This window comes from Gossypium arboreum, chromosome 13 (assembly GCF_025698485.1).
Source record: "Gossypium arboreum isolate Shixiya-1 chromosome 13, ASM2569848v2, whole genome shotgun sequence".
NCBI lineage: Eukaryota > Viridiplantae > Streptophyta > Magnoliopsida > Malvales > Malvaceae > Gossypium > Gossypium arboreum.
Genome location: NC_069082.1, coordinates 125,579,919 through 125,591,972, shown reverse-complemented (window position 1 = coordinate 125,591,972; position 12,054 = coordinate 125,579,919). Strand labels below are relative to the sequence as shown.

The following is a 12,054-nucleotide window of genomic DNA, read 5'->3' as shown; positions in this document are numbered from 1 at the left end:
ATTTATTTAATGTTCAAAAGATGAAAATTTCTCATTAAATTAAAAGGGTGGTATATCCCAAATTCCCCATTTATTATTCCCAAATGCAAAAACGTCACCATTAATGCAATATTTATGATTACCTACCAACAACTGTTTTCCCTCACATTGGATTTTTATTTTTTTTTTAATATCCACACACTTTGCTTTTGCTTTTACATGCAAATAAAATACACCTCACACTTCTTTCACCCACAATATGGCCGAAGCTTTGAGAAACAAAAAATAAAAATAAAAAATGGCGAATTTTAAATCTTAGAGGGGGCTAAAATGAAAATTTACCTTTAAATAATTTAAAATTTTGCAATTTTTAAAAGGTTTAAAAGAATAATTTCCCATTTGTTGCCGCGAGGCCCCTATGCCCCTAATGTTGCCCTTGGTCATAATAAATAAATAGAAAATTATTTGACAAATGATTTTATAAGTAGAGTTCAAAGATTAATATAATAAAAAAATCTTAAAAATGGTGTTTATTTTTTTAAATGAATAATTTTATTAATAATGTATCAAATATTAATCTTAAATAATTCACTCACAGTGTGTAAGTTTTTATGTGATCTAATTAATCCATTTGTTTTAATTTGACATAATTTTATCCCGTTTATTTTTATAATAATATTAGTATGTCTATATCATCAATAGCAATATTGCTATCAAGTTGCACATTTATAACCGAAATGGAATTAAATTGTAATTTTAGTATAAATTTGTAAATTTTAGAATAATAAAGGGACTAAAACATAAATAAACTTCAACCATTATTATTTTCTCTCCCTTCCATAAATGTTTGCAGTTGGTGTAGTTAAGCTATCTGCCTTCCTCCGAACTACACCTAAAATAAACCCTTTTTCAATCAATCAACGAAACTCCAAAACGAAATCTCTTGTTGCTTTCTTTTTCATCCATCATTCCATCATTCAATCTCTCTGTTGCAATATAAATATCTCTCTTTCTCTAAGTGTTTTTCGTCATTAGTTTTTTTCTTCTAGATCATCATCATCATCAAGCTGTTGTTTTGAAGAAAAAAGAAAAAAAAAACCGAGAAATATGGATCCGATCCTCGATTCCAAGCTTGTTTCTGAACCTGTTGAGGCGGAGAAATGCAAGAAAAGAGTACAGTCGCCGCCGCCGTCGCCGTCGTATGGTTTGGTGTCGTTCAAGGAGTTGCCGGAGTACATGAAGGACAACGAGTTCATTCTGAATTATTATAGAGCTAATTGGCCTCTCAAGGAAGCTCTCTATAGCATCTTTCGTTGGCATAATGAAACACTTAATGTTTGGACGTATGTTGAAGAAGATAAACCAAAAACCCATTTTCATTTATTATTTTTAATGGTTTTTGTTTTTTATTTCTGGGTTTTTGTTTTTTTCTAATTTGGTTTCGGTTTTTTGTGATGAACTGTGTAGGCATTTACTTGGGTTTGTTCTATTTTTGGGATTAACAATGGCGAATTTGATTGAAGTCCCACAAGTATCGGATCTCATTGCCTTCTTAACCAGGTTCGTTTACAGGTTTTAGTACTTAAATTTAACTAATTTTATAATCCTTTTCAGTAATTGCTAATAATTAATCACTACTTTTTTCTTAATTTGTTAGTGATTAATCTGAGATTACTTATTATGAACTAAAACAAGAGCTGGTTTATATGAATGAATGTATGCATATATGTATATATGTATCTATATATGTATTTATGTTACTTAGTTGATGCAGTTCTTTTCCTATTAGTGGCGACAGCAATGTTTCTCAAGATCCCTTACTGGTGAGTATGGCATTTATTCATAGATAATTACATTGATCACTGTTGGTATAAGTTTAGTTTTGGTTATGCCATGGAGTTGATTTGGAAGAATTGCAGGGAACAACGACGAATCTCGTCGATTTAAAACAAATAATGGCTTCGGAACCCGACGTTTCGCCGGTAACGCGGTGGCCGTTCTACGTATTCTTAGCCGGTTCCATGTTCTGCCTCCTATCAAGTAGCATTTGCCACCTCTTTTCGTGCCACTCGCACCATCTGAACCTCTCGTTGTTGCGGCTCGATTATGCCGGGATCACTACCATGATCATCACATCGTTTTTCCCACCGATATATTACATTTTCCAGTGTGATCCACAATGGCACTTCATCTACCTCGGTGGGATCACGGTCCTAGGCTTGTTCACCATCGTGACACTTCTATCACCGGCCTTATCGACCAACAAATTCCGCGCGTTCCGAGCCATGCTCTTTTCTTCCATGGGACTCTTCGGCATCATCCCCGGTGTCCACGCCATGATTGTCAACTGGTCTAACCCGCGCCGTAACATCACCCTCGCCTACGAGTCTGCGATGGCTATATTCTACTTGACAGGGGCCCTATTCTACGTTAGCCGAGTCCCGGAACGGTTCAAGCCCGGATGGTTCGACTTAACCGGCCATAGTCATCAAATATTTCACGTCTTGGTAGTGATGGGTGCATTGGCTCATTATGGTGCTTCACTTGTATTCCTGGACTGGCGCGACCACCATAGCTGTTAATCCCTTCATGCATCATCATATAATTCTTTAACATTGTAACTGTGAGTAATATTCATTTATTTGTAGCTTTTGGTTTCATCGATTATTTGTAAAATTGGAGGTATTTGGATTTGTATTATTTTTCTATTTGTTGTTTCATTGTAAACTTGTAATTTATTTGTGATAATCATATTTATTTTCTCTGAGTATTATAATTGAATTATAAATTTTATAGGGATATATTCAAACAAGATATTAAATTATTGAAGTGTTTTGATTTCATGGTGTACATATAATCTAATAAAACATTGGTTCGAGTCAACTAATTTATTAATACACACAATTCATTTCGCAATTAAATTGGTTGTCACTCATTTATTTCGTTGACATTTTGAGCATATGAAAATGATTTTCTTTGATCTTGTTAAATAATTTTCATGTTCAAAATTTTTAAATATACCACTCATCGAGACGCATGTACATTCTAATTTGAATAGTTTTTTCAATTGAAACTCATAATACAAATAAATCAATAACTCAACATTGAAATTTGGTGAAGGTTTTGCTATTGATCTCTAGACCCTTTATGCTTAATGGCTCCAATTACACCAACGGTATAAGACATAGATAAGAGCATTTATTAACTTTATATATGAAAAATCGTGGAGGGTAGTGTTTACAGATTGAGATCATTCATTAATTGCATTCTTAAAAGTTCCATAATGTATGAGTTTTTTAATCATAAAAAAGTGTCGATAGCAATTATAATTTTGTTGAACTAATTAATTTTAATTATTTTTATTACAAGTAATTACGAAATTATAATTATATCTTTAAAAATATTTATGAAAACTACTTCTACCCACTTCCATATCTTATCTCATTTTTATATTCCATGTCTTAACTGTAATTTATTCTTTTGTTTATTTAGGGTAAGAGATTCTACTACCAATAAACCATCCATATGTAAAAAAGTTACTACTTAAATTAATGCTTCCTTTTACACAAATCACTGCTTGAAAGGGACATAAATACATACTCAAAGAAAATGTTTTATTTATTTATTTATAGTTTAAATAAAAAAATAGTGCGACAGTGTTTAAATAAAAAAAATTGATATAGTTTAAACTAAAATTAATAAATTGAACTAAATTTATATATGACCGCTGCATATAGTGAAATTTCAAGATCTACTAATGAATCTCCATCTTTATCGATTGAGACAAATCTCGGCAAAGCACTAATTTGTGTTTAAATGCAAAGGATGAGTTTAATTGATGAACGAAAGTGAGTTTAGAGTACAAACATGCATGAAACATAGATCCATCACAAATGGGCTTTACCAATTACTTTATTATACAACTATCGATGTAATTAATTAATCTCCCTGGCTTGGATGTTGAAGGAGAGTTTTTTTCAATAATTACTTTGGAGCTGCTGTGTTCTTGTGAGAAGGTAAAGCAAGGATGGAAATAACGAGTCTGTCAATGGCAACGATCGCGATGGATTCTAACGAGAAAAGACTAAAATGTATATATGCACAAATAAAATTTTAATTTATTTTATTTTATAAACTTTATAAATAATAAAAATTTATTAAAATATATATTATTAGCACATTTGAAAGCAAAGTTTATTTAGTGATTATTTCCGTGACTGAAACAGTGGCCACAACTTTAGACATTGTGTCATTATCCTACTTACCTATTTGGGGAGTTAATAAAATTTAGAACAAAAGTGTTGGATTATTTATTTTTGAAGATATTTGGATGAATGAATCCCAAAACATGAGGCCCAATTGAGTTGAAATTGAAGATTTGAAGAGAGGTTTTTTGCAGATCAAATCGGCCTACTTGCGAAACAAATCACTTGCTATGGTCGAAGACATTAAATTACATCAAGACCCTTATAGAAGTATTATCTTATGCTGATTTTTAACTTTACTTTACAGAAAAGTGATCAAATTATAACTCATATATAAACAAAACTTAAGTACTATATAAACTTAAGTTTCACCTAAGTTAAAAAGGACTGAGAGTAACCAAAAGATTGAGAGTTTGATGGAGCACAAAGCTAAGCTTTTGAAGGGGAAGCTTAGTGGGAGAGTGATCTGATCTTTATACAACGATGAGGTCGCTAAATTGGTGAGTGTTAGGCCAGTGTTATGACTTAAATAATTGGTTGTACTATGAGAAAATTAGTCAATCATTGCTCTAGGCAAGGCCTTGCAATGTAGATTGAAGTTGAACTGCATAAGCAATCTCAATGTTTATCTTTATCTTTTGCGCACTTTTAAGTTTTGTGGTTAAAACTATGGTTAAAGTTCCAAGTACTATTTTTGCCACAATTTTGTTTTGCACAAATACCCTATATTTCTACATATATATTCATGTCAAAAAATAATTTTAATTATAATTTAAAATAAATAATTTTTAGTATTATTTGTTGAATTATTTATTTTAATAAATATTAATTTCTAATGATAATATATAATTTATTATTTTGAAAGATTTTTCACCGATGCTTTTTCTCAAGGTTTGTATTGGTTCTCTAGCCAACCGATTCAATGCCCCTCTCCAAATCAGTATCCTAATGATTCTCCATCCGATCCGATTCAAACAATCTTGATTTTCGAGATAAAATATGTTGTATATAATATATAATATATATTATTTATAATATTACAACAATCATATATACATTTATATAATGGAAGAGAAAGAAAGAAAGTAATTGAAGAGAGGTGTTTCTATATAAACAAACATAACTATTCATAAATCTTTCTGAAGGAAAGTTGTGTCCTTTCAAAGAAACATGTAGGTTCCTCTTAGTACTCGATATATAGACACCAAAAATAAGAATTGACATACGTGGAATTGAGTTATGAGCAAAAGATACCATTAAAATTATATTCTTTCTTCTATGTCTCTAAATTTTATTCCGGTTTAAAACAATTTGTAGTGCAGTACAAATTATTTCACTTGGGTAAAGACATTTATCTTGAGAATAGTATTTCTTGATCGTTTTGCACATGAAAGAGAAATAACTATTTTTAAGATAATTTCTTGAAAACACCTTACCTTTACAAAATATTAATTTCGGATCCAACCAATTTTTTATACAATAGAAGATCAAAACACTTGTATATATCCTCTACTCAAAGTTAAAACTTCTATAAGCTTCATTTTATCGATTGCTCTTGAGGATCCTGAGAGGGAAAGTATAGAAGATACTGAGGAGAGAGAGTGTATGTGTGTTTAACGGAAGAGAGAAAGAGGAGGAAGAAGAGGAATAAGATGATTTGATTGAATAAAAAAAATTTTATTCGAACCAAACAGTTGAATAAAAATAATAACAGAATTAAAATTAAAGTCTAGAAACCATTTCTAATAAAAGATAGTTTAAGTATCTAAACTGAAAAAATCATAATGTAAGGGTCAAATTTTCAATTATTTATATATTTATTTGTGCTTGTTTAAAAGTTGAAAATTCTCACTTAAAACGTTGAAAATTCCCATTTATTCTAACTTGTTTAGTGCAATATTTATGATTACCTAACAACAATCCTTTTCTCGCACGCTTTGGTTTTGCTTTTACGTGCAAATATTAAATGCACTCCACACATTTTTCATGTCACGATTTAAAATTTAAATTTTGAGAGTTAAAATGTAATTTTATTATTATATCAATGTAAAATTTTATTTTTTAAATTAAATTATATAATTTTTAATTTTAGAGAATAAATTTTAGTTTTAATTTTTAAGAGTCAAAATGAAATTTTATTATTATATTAAGAATCAAATAAATAATTTTTCATTTAAGGTTCTTGATTAAAACTAAAAAAACTAAGAATTAAGTATTAAGAAATATACGCGATAACATTTGAATTATTGCTTAAATTAAAATTTTCACTAACGATACAATCAGTTTTTCTATAATAACTAAATGTAAAATCGATTTTTATGTTTTATTTTATCTTAACAACGAAAACAATCATAAAGTATGAAGTGCACTCTTCACTAATTATTTCTCTATAATAACCTCTTATTTTCATTTTGTAAAACTAATTCTTTTCCTAAAATAAATAAATAATAAATTTTAGTTAACATATTATTTCAATAAAATATTAATATTTAATTTTATATAAAAATATATTAATTATATTTTATTAAATAAAATAATCTTTAATAATAGAATTATATTTATAACTCAAGATAAAATCTAAAGCTCACTAATTCATAATATTATTAATATATTATGGTTTTTAGTTTGAAATTTTAAATATATATATATAATATTTGAATATCAAATGTTGTTATTGGTGTTCTAACAGTAAACAAATTAATAATTTTGTACTCTACAATTTCATCCCTATATTTTTATATTGTTATTAGTAGGTCTAAATTGATTACATTATATTAAACTAGATTGCGACACACCACGAATAAAGTTAAAATAGTGAAAATCATAATTTTTATATTCAAATCTTATAATTCTCATCCTGTGTATATATTTTGCTAGATTTATCAAAATATAAATGGATATAAATGCCCTCAAAATAATATTCGTTGCTTTGCAAAAGGAATGGACGTTTGGTAATTTTACAACTAAGTTGGAACTTAGTTGATGGGTGAGGCTGACTCGATCAAACATAGTATAGATTAAGATAGTAAATGGATTAAATTGTAAAAATTAGTATAATAAAGTGACTAAAACCGTAATTAGACCTTTAGTTTTTCTCTCCCATCCATAAATATTCCCGTTGGTGTAATTAAGCCATCTGCCATCCTCCGAACTACGAACCTCAATAACTCCTTTCAGTCAACAAAGGAATACCAAAACGAAAGTCTCTTATTGCTTTCAATTTCATCCATTATTCCCGCATTCAAATCCCTATTCTCTTGCAATATAAATGTCTCAACTTTCTCCTAGGGTCATTACATTCATTGTTAATTATGGATTCGACCCTCGATTCTAAGCTCGTTGCTAAACCTGTCGAGGCGGGAAAATTGAAGAAAAGAGTACGGTGGCCGTCGCGGCTGCTGCCATCATCGTCATATGGTTTGGTGTCGTACAAGGAGTTGCCGGAGTATATGAAGGACAATGAGTTTATTGTGAATTATTATAGGGCTAACTGGCCTCTCAAAGAAGCTCTCTTTAGCATCTTTCGTTGGCATAACGAAACACTTAATGTTTGGACGTATGTTGAAGAAAAACAAAAGCCCTGTTTTGTTAATCATTTTCAATGATCTTTTGTTTTTTTTAGGGATTTTCTATTTAAAAATTTGCAAAGTTTTGCCTGACCAAATATAAATGTTGAGATTTTAATGTAAAATTATAATTTTTATGGTGAATGACCATGCGCATCAGCATGGTCTGGTTGCACTCAGGCACTCAAACTCTCACAAAGTTAAAAAACGAAATTCTTACCAAAAAAAAAAACAATATTAATCAATTGAGGAATTTATAACCAACAATACTTAGCAAATTTTTTGAATGGGTCTATCTTCTCTTGGTTTATGATTGTTTTGAAATTTAGTTTTGATTTTTCTTATGATGAATTGTGTAGGCATTTATTTGGGTTTTTACTATTTTTGGGATTAACGATGGCGAATTTGATTGAAGTCCCACAGGTATTGGATCTCATTGCCTTCATAACCAGGTTCGTTTACAGGTCCTAGTCCTTAATTTTAACGAATTTTACCTTTTTTTCAGTAATACTTACGAGTTAATTGCTGTAATTATGGGAGAAATTTTAAATTGGTCTCTAGACGTTCTAATTAAATTTGGGTTGGTATTTAAAATATTAGCAGTGTATTTTTTATTTCACAAATAATTTTAGAAAATCGTTATGTGTTGTGAATTGAGTTTTAACTCGACTGGCATGACATTATTGTCAATACAAGAAAACATAAGTTTGAGTGGGCTGAAACATATTATTTTCTTATTTATAGGTTGAGGAAGGATTATATAATAAAAGGAAGAAAATTATTATTTTTTTAATATATATTTTAATATTATACTATACATTTGAAGAACATTTGCCAATACTCTGATACTTCTCATGGAGTCTAAAAGTTTTACTCAATTACTGGTATTATATCAAATATTATTTCATTAAATTTCTAAACTATTATATTATTCAATCAATTTTTCTACTACAGGTCTATTGGTGACATGTGTCACCATTTAATTATGACACTCTTTTATTTCGTTTCTTTTTAATTATAAATAAATATAATTAAAAATAAATTAATTTAAAATTTGACTATAGTTTAAGGATGTCTACTGCTACAAATACTGATAGTAATTAATCACTGGTTTTTTTGGGGGGGCTTAATTTGTTAATATTTTGGTAAGCAGAAGTGATAGTTATTTATATCTTTGCATAATTTTGAATTCGCTTTTTTTCTGTATTAACTTGTTTAAGAAAAATAAATAAATTCTATATACTTGAAGATAGAAAAGTCAGAAAAAAAGGGAATTCAAAATTATGCAAAGATAGAAAAGTCATATTGTTTATGTATGTATGTATGTATGGACTTAAATCAAGAATTTATGTTATACAATATTAATGCAGGTCATCTCCTGTTAGTGGCAACGTCAATGTTTCTCAAGACCTTGTTCTGGTGAGTGGCATTTATTCATAGATTAATTACATTGATCACTGTAAGAAGCTCAATTTTGATTATGCCATGGCCCTGATTTCGGAGAATTGCAGAAGCCAATAACTGCCTCGGAATCAGACATTACCCTCACGGTGACGCCCGTAACACGGTGGCCGTTCTACGTATTGTTAGCCGGCTCCATGTTCTGTCTTCTATCGAGCAGCCTTTGCCATCTCTTTTCTTGCCACTCGCACCGTCTAAACATCATGTTGATGCGAATGGACTACACCGGGATCGCCATCATGATCATTGCGACGTTTTTCCCACCGGTCTATTACAGTTTTCCATGTGATCCGCAATGGCAGTTCATCTACCTTGGTGGGATCACGGTTCTAGGCTTGTTCACCATTGTGACACTGCTATCACCAGCCATGTCGACCAACAAATTCCGACCCTTTCGAGCGTTACTCTTCGCTTCTATGGGGCTCTTCGGCATCGTCCCCGGAACTCACGCCGCGATTGCCAACTGGTCTAATCCGCGCCGCAACATCGCCCTCGCCTACGAATTCGCCACATCTTTATTCTACATAACCGGGGTCGTGTTCTACGTTAGCAGAGTCCCGGAGCGGTTCAAACCCGGATGGTTCGACTTAGCCTGCCATAGTCATCAAATATTTCACGTCATGGTGGTCATGGGTGCATTGGCTCATTATGGTGCTTCTCTTGTATTCCTGGACTGGCGAAATCACGAAAGCTGTTAATTGCTTCATGCATGATCACAATTTAAAGAAAGTTTTTGAAGCCTATCATTAATGAATTGTTAAAATTAATATGGCTTAGTATTTCATACATTAATAATTTATTTTTTAATTTTATAAGTTTTAACTTCTTTTATATATTTCATTTTTTAACATTTTATTTTATCCACTTGCAATTATGAAAAATATTTGATATACTATCGACGTAGTTTGTAAGAATTCACAAGCTGGCTGAGTGTTTGACAAGTATATTTTAAGGTGTAGTATAAGAAAATTAATTATATAAAATGTAGTGTCTAAAAAGCTCCTATCACAATATATCAAATAATCACCCTTTAATTTATGAGTTAATATTTTGTATAGTGACAGTTTTACATTTTTTTTCGTTACAAAAGAAGTATTAAATCGAAGATAAATTAGATAAGACAATGCCCTTCATCTTAGTCGTCGTGCAATAACTAAAACACTTTATCAACCTTATTCTCCTCTCTAAACACATGTGGTTGCATGTAAATATGTCTCTCCAAAGGACTTGAAAACGCCATTTTTGCCAAGCCATCCGCAACCTTATTCCCTTCTCTAAACACGTCTCATATGAAACCATCTAAGTACGTTTGAAAAGGTCCTTGATGGCATGCCCCACGGTTGAATAAATTTGTTCAACTTCATTTGCTTGGATCACTTCAATAGCTTCAATACTATCTATTTTAAGTATCACCTTTTTTAAACCTAGATCCCATACTAGCTGGAGTCCCTCAAGCGCACCCCGGAGTTCGGCTAGAACCACAGGACAACATCAATATTTTTAAAAATCTCTCCGGTAATTCCTTTTGTTTCGAAAATAAAAAATAAAAAATTTTCAGAAACTAAATAGAATTATAATAATAAATATTTTGAAATATTATTTGAAAATATATACTAAAGTCTTGGATAATTTTAATTCATTAGTTATTATTATTTCATTTAAAATAATGAATTAAAATTATCGAAGTAAAATGAATAAAATTCATTTAAAATAGGGTAAAAATATAAAAAATATCACATTATCATGGGAATATAGGATTACATAAAGAAGATTGGGTATTGAAATTATCTCCTATATTACAGAATCTTGGTATTATTGGGAATGTAAAATTATCAACTTTAAATAATTTTGAAATCCAAATAATAATAAAAAGTTGTTTTGAAATCTTAAATTATCCTGAAAATGTGAAATTATTTAAACCAAGCACCAGTGTTTTTATCTTTTTCTTTGTTCATCTTTGTTAAATCCAAACTTTGCATTTGCTTGTATATTTTTGCTCCAAAATTGTCCCCCATAATTACCTAGCTAATCTTGATGGAGTTTGCTTTCGGAAAAAAAAAAATCTTGATGGATTCAAGAAAAAGCCTGATTTCTTAGTTAGCTAAGATCAATGAAGTTAGAATCTGGCCAAATCAGATCGGTTAATTAGATCGTGAATCGATTAGGTAAATCATGAATCGATTTGGTATCGATCAATAGAATAGTATTGAATTGGTTGAATCACTAATCTATATGAATAAGTTGAACTAGATTTTAATATTTTTAATTTTAATAATTTCTTAATTGAGTCGGTCCAACTAATAACCGTACAAACTAACAAATCGATGATTTGATCGACTCAATTACTTGTACAATTCTAAAAATATTGGCTGCTATTGCAAATAAAGAAGTAAAGATCACCGTCAGCAATGGGGACAGAATGAAGTGATTTTAGAATTAATAATGTTTGAGAATGTAAAATTTGTGGGATTTTCTGATAGGGCTTTGAGAAATTTGGGAATTTTAGAGTTGAATGAAAGATCATGGGTTGAATAAAATGGTTTTTTATTTTCATTTTGTTATTATTATTATATTTTTAAAAATAATTTTCAGTAATATTAGCCCAAATTTGTAGGTCCTCAAATGTAGTTGGTGTGTATTTCAAATATCATTAATTCTATTATAGGTTTTATTATATCTATTTCTTTTTATACAATACATAGAATTATCTATAGTCTCTTCCAATCTTTAAATAGAAAGATAATACATTATCAATATAGGATGATGTGAGCACAGTCGAACTCAAGTCCCTCTTGTATTGATAATAATGTCGATGCTAGTTAACTCAATCTCTGAAAAGTTTT

General features: G+C 30.1%; 2 protein-coding genes across 2 annotated transcripts; both read left to right on the top strand.

The window, feature by feature from the left end:
• The first annotated feature begins 834 nt into the window (after window positions 1-834).
• LOC108461937 (heptahelical transmembrane protein 1-like) lies at window positions 835-2,767 on the top strand. The gene is made up of 4 exons (XM_017761928.2): window positions 835-1,322; window positions 1,447-1,539; window positions 1,754-1,802; window positions 1,899-2,767. Exons 1-4 carry the CDS (start codon window positions 1,087-1,089, stop codon window positions 2,559-2,561), a joined length of 1,041 nt encoding a protein of 346 aa, XP_017617417.1. The 5' UTR covers window positions 835-1,086; the 3' UTR covers window positions 2,562-2,767.
• A 4,557-nt stretch (window positions 2,768-7,324) lies between these two features.
• Window positions 7,325-10,066, top strand: LOC108463071 (heptahelical transmembrane protein 1-like). The gene is made up of 4 exons (XM_053024449.1): window positions 7,325-7,740; window positions 8,110-8,202; window positions 9,121-9,169; window positions 9,262-10,066. The coding sequence occupies exons 1-4, from the start codon at window positions 7,496-7,498 to the stop codon at window positions 9,907-9,909; spliced, it is 1,035 nt and encodes a 344-aa protein (XP_052880409.1). The 5' UTR covers window positions 7,325-7,495; the 3' UTR covers window positions 9,910-10,066.
• The last annotated feature ends 1,988 nt before the right edge of the window (window positions 10,067-12,054 follow it).